General features: G+C 30.6%; 1 protein-coding gene and 1 pseudogene across 1 annotated transcript; one reads left to right on the top strand and one right to left on the bottom strand.

Moving 5' to 3' along the window:
* Positions 1-11: 11 nt before the first annotated feature.
* LOC110635212 (pentatricopeptide repeat-containing protein At1g26900, mitochondrial-like) lies at positions 12-2,308 on the bottom strand (annotated as a pseudogene).
* Positions 2,309-2,700: 392 nt separating this feature from the next.
* On the top strand, positions 2,701-5,528 carry LOC110635225 (40S ribosomal protein S9-2). Its single transcript, XM_021784472.2, has 3 exons — positions 2,701-2,866; positions 3,173-3,554; positions 5,093-5,528. The coding sequence occupies exons 1-3, from the start codon at positions 2,839-2,841 to the stop codon at positions 5,274-5,276; spliced, it is 594 nt and encodes a 197-aa protein (XP_021640164.1). The 5' UTR covers positions 2,701-2,838; the 3' UTR covers positions 5,277-5,528.
* The last annotated feature ends 4,888 nt before the right edge of the window (positions 5,529-10,416 follow it).

Here is a 10,416-nt window from a genome sequence, read left to right as displayed (position 1 = left end):
TTGTTAACAGAAAATGAAAATAAAGTATGCAGATATCTAAAAAGAAATTTTACTTTGGAATGGTGAATTTCTTCCAGACACTATTTGTTCATTGGCATCACTAATTAAACCAATCACAAAGGAAGCATAAAAATGCATACTTTATGCTTTCTTCATATATAATTTACTTTGGTAGTGGCATTTAAATTAGGTGATTGTCAGATAGACAAGTTGAAATGAGTTACGCTAGTCGATATATACCATTCTTTTTGCGGAAAATAATTTGCTCATGAAAAAATCTAGGAAAATATTTTCTTAGACTATCATGTTGTTGCTTGCAGGAAAAAAAAAAAGGGGGGCAAACTTACAATAAAAATTTTATTTATAAAAATATAAATTTTCTCTTTTACCCCTTCCTACCAGGTAGCCCCATGAGACACAGCACCTTTCTCTTCGTCCCAGCCATCAGCCACCTTCTGACCAGCAACCATCAACTTCAGTGGAGCTGCATCCAGCTTCCTTCACTGTCCTTTCTTTTCTTTCAACTGGCCTATCACTTATCCTGTGTTCGTCCCTTTCCTGCCATCTGCTGTGATCTTGCAATCTTCCAACGATGGCGTAAGTATTGGAGAGAAGAATCGAATTGGTCGGGTGTTGATCATCAATTTCAACCAATATTCTTTTTACACATTCCCCTAGGTCAACGTTTCCATAGACTTCGCAAGCTGAAAGCCATGCACGCCAAGCAGTGGCATCACTCCTTATGGGCAAATCCTTTGATCAGGTCATGAGCTTCCTCTGGCAAGCCTGCACGACCTAGAAGGTCAATCATGCGTCCATAGTGCTCAATCTTTGGTAAAAAGCCTCATACTTGAATCATCCTCTCAAAACATTTCATTGCTTTTGTCACCGACCCAACACAAGCTCTTAAAACTCCCAAGAAAGTAACTTCATTTGGTCTCAATCCTTCTTCTCGGTCCTGTAGAAGAGATCAACAGCATTTCTTGATTGCCCAATGCCCATGAACTCCATAACCTAAAATCACTGCTGTCCAAGATTTTACATCTTTTCTTTCAATCTTCAAAAATTTGAATAGCCTTGTCCAAAACCCCACATTTAGCAAACATATCAGCCAAAGCAGTTGAAAGAACTACATCCCAATCCCTCCTCTTCTACATAATCACCAGACACCGGCCTAATTTTATTGATCCAAAAGCAGCCCTGCCAATGCAGGTGAATTTGGTTTCATTCCTTCGAGTTTCATGATCTGCAGTAGAACCATAGCTTGTTCAAGCAGCCCAACTTTTTCATACTTGTCTATCATACAATTACATAGAATAGCATCCTTTTTAACAACCCCATCAAAAATTATGTCCTGTTTTAGCGTACATTTCAATCAAAGCAGTGACTACGTATAAAATTGAACAAAAGCCAACCTTGATGCAATGCGCGTGAACGGACACTCTTCCAAGTAAATCTCCCAAATCAACAAAAGCAGACAAACCACTCAACACCGAGGCAGCACTCACTCTCAAAACACACCTAAACATTTGCCTGAACAATTCAGTTGTCCCAGTGGGCTGAGACGCTTGCAGATAAGCACCCATCAAAGCATTCCACCAAACTAAATCATTCTCTCAAGGAAATTCTTCAAACAACTAAAATGCAAGCGTATATTCTTTACATTGAAATCGTTTTTTTATTGTATTATTTAAAACCCTGATTGAAGTAGAAGACGCGTGGCAATCAAAGATTTAGGTTGGAAAAACTGTATATCAACGATATAAGTAAATAATTAGGGTTTTTTTTTTTTGAAAAGGATTTTTTTTTTTTATCTTATAAGAAAATTTTGAATTTTATTTTTTTATAAAAAAGAAAAATTGCATTCACCTATTAATAATCAAAATAATTTTTAAATTAAAAAAATAAAATAAATATATATATTTTTTATTTTATAATAATAAAATTAACTTTTATTATTAAAAATAAATATTTTTAAATAATTAATCAATTAATTTTATTTATAAGGAAATTATAATATAATGTTAATTAAAATTATCGTTTTATTAAAAAATAGTTAAAAATATGATATTTATTATAAAAAAATAATAAAAACAATTTAAAATTATTTTTTAATTTTTTTATTGAATTTTAAAATTAATTTTATAATTTTTGTTTAAAAAATAATATACATAAATATAATTTTTTTTATTAATAGAGAGGATATATGCACATGCACGTACTGTTGCATAAATCATTTGGATCTGCTAACTATGCAAAAATTGCGTTAAGGTTTATTAAGATTTCAGACCGAAAAAACATCGGTCATTAATATCAGTATATTAGTAATCACATTGTCATATTTAAATTTCTCATTGTAACAATGAATTAACATATCATTTATCAAAATTTATAAATATATATATATATATATATATATCATTCATCAAAATGAAAAATTTTTTATATTTATTTTCTATAATTTAATATTTTATTCTTATATCATTCTAAAAATATTAACAGAATTTTTTTCTTAAAAAATAATATTAAATATATTAATTTTTCAGATGTACTCTGTAGAATTGGATTGGGCTTGGACTGAAAAAGAAAAAACATCAAAAGAATGGGTTTTGTCTGATATTTGAGCCCGCCCAAAACCTCCACTTACCCAACCACGAGGGTTAGGGTTTTGCACCCAACCAAAAACTAATAATAAAGAAAATGCACATATATAAACGACCAAGATCCAATGCTTAGAAAGCTCCCTCCTTCTGTGCTTCGTCTTCTTTATTTCGTTCTTGTATGTTTTCGTCGCTGCAACAATAAGTTCGCAGAGGAAAGCGCCGGTAATTAGTGAACATGGTTCACGTCTCTTTTTACCGCAACTGTGAGTTGTACTACGTTTTTGTTTCTTGATTTACCAAAGCATGTTTTGGCTGCATTTTTTGTGATCTGCTTTGCCTTTGGCTTATTTTGTTGTTTCGCTCCTCTGTGATTTTACTTAATTCTTTTATTCATATTGATGCTGTGTGGTTACTAGTGTCGTCAGTTGCGAGTTGTATTGATTGTATTCTAATAGGGATACAATCATTGTGTAGCTTCTATACTTTTATTTTCAGATTGATTGTAATACTGGGTATAAGAGCTCCTGTATTTTTGGCATCTAGTTGAACAACTCTTTGTTTTTCAATAGATGGGAAAACCTTTAAGAAACCAAGGCGTCCCTATGAGAAGGAGCGTTTGGATGCTGAGCTGAAGCTCGTTGGAGAGTATGGACTTCGTTGTAAGAGAGAGCTTTGGAGGGTTCAGTATGCATTGAGCCGCATACGTAATGCAGCAAGAATGCTTCTTACACTTGATGAGAAAAACCCACGTCGTATTTTTGAGGGTGAAGCGCTTCTAAGGAGGATGAATAGGTATGGTCTTTTGGATGAGAGCCAGAACAAGCTTGATTATGTGTTGGCACTGACTGTAGAGAACTTTCTTGAGCGCCGTCTTCAAACTCTCGTGTTCAAGTCGGGTATGGCCAAGTCAATCCACCATGCCAGAGTGCTCATCAGGCAAAGGCACATTAGGTATAGTATTTTCTTAACTTATTTTGCATATGTTTCATGATTTTTATCATTAATATATTTATATTTCTGCTAGTGCACTATACATTATTCATTTTGTTCGCTAATTTGGTTTTAAAAACAAAAAATGATTTTGCAGTACTTATAAGGTTTATTTTGATATTGTTTTTCACACATTGGTTATAAAATTTTGAGAACACTTCTGAGGAGGCTGAATGAGAGCCATACTCTGGGACGTGGTGAGGTGATTTATGAACTTGTTAATGGTAAGGAAATAGTTTTTATCTAGAAGTGTGAGTTTAAATAGCTTGTTAAGTGCGACATTCAAGTAATGTTTCTTGAATTTTGGTATATATGGTGTCAAATTTGTATGTCGCATTTAATTTGGGCGGATATAACAAACTTATTGTGAATTATTTGTGTGTTATATTCTTCTTGGTAACTACTTGATCTTAGTTTTTAGTTCTTAAGGAGTTTCTCTTGACACATTCGAGTGCAATTATTGTCTTTGAGCTAGTAGTGTGGGTTGCTAGATGCATGGTGATGTAGTGTTATCATTTTATAATGTGTTTGGTGTTAAGATTGAAACTATCTTATTAGAAAATGTGTATTTACTTGCTATGAAAAAAAATCAGTTTGAAATTGTCAATTTCTCTTTTGCAATTTTTATGGTCATAAAATGTCAAAAAATGCCAAACAGAACTTTAGTGTCTCTGTCCTTGATAATCATATCCACTTTTATTTCTTTAATCGTTCATTCATTCATTTATATTGGTGCTGTCTCACAAATGAGTTCACTAAGCTTGTATTCTAATGGTTAGTTGTTCGAAACATGGTTCTGGTGGTATATGTGATGTATCTGATCATTTGTTGAGCTTGAATAGACATTATCTTTGTTTTGGGGCTCTTTGTTCTTTGTCTTCAGGAATGTTTATATCAGTTATGTTCAAGATCTTGATTGTTGAAGTCGTGTCATGGCGAAGCTTGTGGCCATGGGTTTGCTTCACATTATTTTTTGTTTGTTAAATAATTTTCTTTGGCTCAACTGATGATTGATCTTTCTGTAACTTTTTTTCTTGACAATATTTTTGTATGCCCAAGGTTCTGCATCGCATTGCCTTGTACTCACCAATCTCAATTACTGTTGCGTCTTTACATTTTGATCGTATGGTCTGTGCTCTTGAGAACCTTTTCCTCAACTTCTTGTAGTTGTTGGGTTGTTTTGGATTTTCGAGCATATTTGATCCAACTTGCTTTTGCTTTAAAGCACTTTGCTTGTTAACCCTGGCTTTAATTATCACATTTTTTCAAGAAGTAATTAAACATTTGGCTTTTGAGAATTACTAGTTCCATCTGCTATATAGCTGTTTCCATACACGGAGTCCATGCTCATCACTCTCCACTATAATGCGCACCTCATGTGGAAGCCACACTTCTTTGCATGAAAACTAATCATTCTTGTGACTTGGTGATCCTTTATAAGATTCTGCCCTTGGATTGGTTATGGGTGTTGCCCCTTAATATTTATTTTGGTATGTTAGGGTTGGGAGACAGGTGGTTAATATTCCCTCATTTATGGTGAGGGTGGACTCACAAAAGCACATTGATTTCTCGTTGACAAGTCCCTTTGGTGGTGGACGCCCTGGTAGAGTGAAGAGAAAGAATCAAAGGGCTGCTAACAAAAAGAGTTCTGGTGGTGACGGGGATGAAGAAGATGAAGAGTGAGCTTTCATGTTCAGAGATAGTGACTAATGAGGGAGTGTGCCTAAGATTTTGTCTTATTGACCTTTTATTTCATTTTCTCTCTACCTATCATGGTTTTTTTGAGAATCTTTAATGTTAGCATTAGCAAGCAACTTCTATTCCTTTTCTGTTCTATCTTTTTTGCCAAAATAGTTGCCTTTTTTTTTTAAATATTGTTGATGGAATACATATTTGCTTGATCAACTAGGTCAGTCAAAGATGGCTTGGCTAGAATTGAAGTCTTTTCTTCTGTTTGTTTTTTGGTTGGTGATTCATAGACCTATTACTGGGCGAGCTGAACTGGATTTGAGCACAGCTTGTAAGGTCTCTTCCGAACCCAGTGTGGCCCGTTAATGTAAATAAAAATTTTATTTTTAAAAATTTTAAAAGTATTTTTAAAAATAAAATACTATTTTTTAATGATTTCTCACTTCTATCAAAGCCTGAGCCCAAGGGTGCCTGGTGGAGCTTTGAGCCTGTGTACAGGTCCATAGGTGAAAGGTGTCAATTTACCAGCAGATTTTATTTATTTATTTATTTACTTATCTGAAGAAAGAACTTCATTCATGAATGCAACAGTGCATCACTATCCTTGCATAAAGAGAGACACAAGAGAGGCGATGGGGATTATGACCCACCCCGCTCTGACATCACCAACTCTAGCCTCATTAGCGAACCAATTTGCCCACTTGTTTGCTGTTTTAAGAACAAACACTAATTTGATAGAAGGATAGGAAGCCGGATGTCCGCGGATATCATGAACAAAGACTTCAAGTTCCCACGGAGGAGCGACTTGAGAGGAAGATGACTGAACTATCTGCATTAAATCAGACTCGATCACACAGGAATTGAAGGCCCTGGAAATGGCAAAGCTCAGAGCTTCCTTGACTGCAAGACCCTCTGCAGCAAGAGGGGAGGATATGAGAAAAGAACCACAACGCCCATAACACCCGTCCTGCCCAAAACCCTGAGTTTCAAACAACCATACTAATCCCTGCTGATGATGATTGATAGTCCAAGGAAGCATCCATATTTATTAGGTGGTAACCAAACCGAAGGTCTAGTTTTGCCAATGAACTTGTGCAGGATGCAAAGAATGCAATTGCGAAGCTGCTACAGATTGCAACTCTTCAGAGTCATTTTGAGCCCTCCAGCAGAATTTAGTTGCACAGAGCCTTATTTTACAAATGTCATGGTTGGTCATCTGCACTTTTCCCAAACTAGCTTACAGGTGTCAGGACAACATTTAATTGCAACTTTATATATAGAGAGAGAGATGGAGAGAGAGAGAGAGAGAGAGATTGTTGTTTTGCTCTAGTAGCTCATCATATTTGGATTCTGCGTAGTTGAGATGGCAGTCTTCGACATATATGATTCTGATTATTATTGACCTTGAAACTGTTTTAAAAAATATTTTAATCATCAAAATATTAAAAATAATGAAATAATATTTTAAATTATTTTTAAAGTATTCAAAATAATATTTTTCTGAAAATTCTTTTCTTGTACCTATCCCTCTCTATTTTATTTTTAGAAATCCTCAAACCTCTTTGGATGTGTGGAAAATAAATGAAGGAAAAAAAATTTGAAGAAAATGAAGAGGGATAAGAATTTTTTTTCTTATTTAAGAAAGAAGAGAAATAAAAAGAAAAAAAGAAAATAAGTGTTATTTTAAAAAAAAAAAATTGGAGAGAAAATAAAAATAAGTAATAAGGAAATTTGTTTTTCACGAAAAAGTTATAAAATTACCTTTTTATTTTTAACCATTTTCAATATATATATATATATCTTTTATTTTTATTTTTTTTTCAAATAAAAATTAAAAATAATAATGAAAAGAAAATATCTTCCTCTTATTTTCATTCCTCTCTAAAAAGTTTTCAATCATAGTGTAAAATTCAATGTCAAACTAGCAAATAGTAGTGTGAAATTCAATAATCTATCTTCTCTCTTTCCCTAAGGTCTATTTAGATGGGTGAGAAAATGATGAGTGATAGAAAGGTAAAAAGAAATAGGAAAGAAAGGTTACAATAAAAAAAAAATTATATTTTAAAAATTAGTAAATTAATAAAAAAATAAAAAGAGGTAATGTATAATTTATATGTTTGAGATGAGATAAATGAATGATAAATTTAAGATGTATATAAATAAAAATAATTATAATTCTTACATAAAAAAAAAAAATAAGATGAAGGATAAGAAAATGTGAGACTTATCCTTATTTATTTTCACCCTTCATTAATTCACTTTTTTTTAAACATGCGCTTATAACTTTTTTACCCCATTTTCACTCTCATTCAAACAGAATTATTGTTCATGGAATGAGCTAAGATAATAATGAGAAAATTATTTTTTATTTTTATTTTAAATTTTATTATATTAAATTTAAAATATTTCTCTGATATAATAATTATAATATATTTTAAATTTTAATAAAGATTTAAAATGATAAAATAATTATTCCATGAAATGATAGATTTCATTTAAATTTAAATTAAATATAAAATTATTTATTCAAATTGAAATAACTAAAGCCTTAATTTCATAGCTACTATTCAAGAGTTGCATGCGGTTGAGAATTAATTACCTAAAAAAAAAAAGTTATTTAATTTGAATTATATTGAGCCAAATTAAACGTTGGGTTACGTGGCATGACAGTGTAGTTGTTGGGTTGGGTTGGGTTGGGTTGGGACCCAAATCAGGGAAGTAATCTTCAACCTCTATGGTCCAATGGATGACAACCAAATCTCAGAGAGCAATAACCTTCTTTCTCACACCTCATATCTTATCTCAATCCCATCAATTCTAACCAAACTAAATTAACTAGTAATGAGAGAGTGCCCTTCCTCTTCCCATTTTTGTTTCCCTTCTTTGCCTTTTAAGGGCATCTTTTGCCACTGCTATTTCTTTTTCAATTTCACATCACCCCAAAAAAACAAGGAAACCCGTTTGGTCCCATTTGCAAAATATGTTTGATTAGGTTTTATTGATTTACTCTTTGAGATTTCCACACTTTTTTATTAAATAGAGACATAAGAAAATAAATAATAATTAGTGAGTTATATAACAAGAGAGAATTCTCTTTTTTTTTTATAATAAAAATAAATAATTTCTAAATATATAGATGGATAACTCAAATTTAAAACATTTATATTTTTTATATCTTAAATATGAAGGAAAGTCAATCATACTACTCTTAATTAATTGATAAATTTTCATAACTTTTTAAAAATAAAATTTTTTAAAGTAGATTTTTTTTCTTAATTTTTATATTTTTATTATTTAAAAAAAAATTTAAGTATTTGAAAGTTTTAAAAGAAAATCTTCTTAACCCATTCATTTATGAATTTAAAAACAACGATTTTCGAAAGTTAATTTATAGTAAAAAAAAAAAATTAATTATTTTCATGCTCTAAAATGAGCATATATCTTTTTAAAAAGTTACTACAATACATATAGTCATCGGTAAATTGATAGGTGTGAAATCCATTAATCTAATGATAGTCACAGATTAATGTTGCATCCTATAAATTTTCATCCCATTAAAGTTGAACAATTTTCATCCTATCAAAGTTGAAAAATGAAGATAGCGTGAATAGAGGCAAGAAGGAAATCTCCATCTTCTTAATAATGGGTGTTTGTATTCATGTGGGATTTTTTTAAGTGCATGATTGGTGCATGACAAAAGAACATAATAAAAATGGGCGATGTGGTTAAAAATCAGAAATACATAACTATCAAGCCAGGCAGATGGTATCAGGCATCAAAATCCACCTCTTAAATGACACAATCGTACACGAAGCTTACTTTGTTTTCACTTGTTCATGTGGTTATGGAATTCAGAAATTGACTCTCTTTCCCTTAAAACGACACCTTTTAATTGCTTTCATGTTTATCTTTGTTTCACTGTTTAGATTTTAGATGTTGATGTTAGGTTGCTTCCTTGCCTGATGAATCATACCATTCTCTCAACTGCACCTTTCTCTTTATCCAATCTCCATCATAAATGAAAATAATAGTAATTCAATAATACCCTCCATCATATGGAATTTGCAATCCCCATTTATCTAAAGGCCTTCAACAATTCAACATTTGGAAATTTGGGTACCAATAATATATTCCAAGGCTCTATTTGTTTCACAGTAAATGATTTGTATGTAAAAAATATTATTTATGAAAAATATTTTTTTTAAAAAAATTTTATGAAAATATTTTCTGTTGTTTGGTTGTAATATTAAATTAATAATATTTATTTATTTTATTTATGTATAAGTGTGTTCATATTTTAATAAGATTTTTAAATGTTAGAAAGTGAAAAATGACTTCTTCTTTTAAAAAATGAAAATTATTTTTCTTAAAATTATTTACTTTTTCTTTAATTAGAAAAATATTTTATATTGATTAATTTTTCTGAGTGTCATCATACTGGAAAATATAAAAAATGTGTTTCAATAAAATATTTTTCATGAAATAAATAGAGTTTAAGTAGATATTTTATTTTTTTAAGTATATCGTGATATCTTTTTTTATCTATTTTATAGTTCATAAAAATTTAATTTTTTTTTAATTTTCAATTATCTTTTTATAATATATGCTCTCTTCAATAATTGAATACAAGTCTTCTGATTGAAAGTTCAGTTAATTTTATCACTGTACACAATTGAATAGTAGAGATATATATATATATTTATTTATTTATTCATATTGAAATGTCCAGTTACAAAGCCAACCCTTTTTTTTTCTATTTTTCTTTTTATCATAATAAAATGTCAAATCAAATTCATACATGGAAAAATTTGTGATTAAAAAAATTGATAATCTTAACTTACTAGAGCTATTTAAATGATTAATCTTCAATTATATGTATTATTTAAATAAATAAAAAATAATAAATTCAATCATCCATTTACAAACGAATCACAAAGAAAATTACAATAACGTACAAAATATTATTGATATATATCAGTTGCCCCATATCTTTCGTTAAATAGTATATGATAGTCTCAATTTGATTGATTCTTTGAGGGAGATTGGAAACCATGTTCCTCCATTATTTGGAAAGCTATAGTTTTCCAACAGAAAGAAAAAAAAGTAATTAATTAATTAATTAAAAATAAAATAA

Source organism: Hevea brasiliensis, chromosome 9, assembly GCF_030052815.1.
Source record: "Hevea brasiliensis isolate MT/VB/25A 57/8 chromosome 9, ASM3005281v1, whole genome shotgun sequence".
Lineage (NCBI taxonomy): Eukaryota > Viridiplantae > Streptophyta > Magnoliopsida > Malpighiales > Euphorbiaceae > Hevea > Hevea brasiliensis.
The sequence above is the reverse complement of the archived record's forward strand: the minus strand, read 5'-3'. Positions and strand labels throughout refer to the sequence as shown.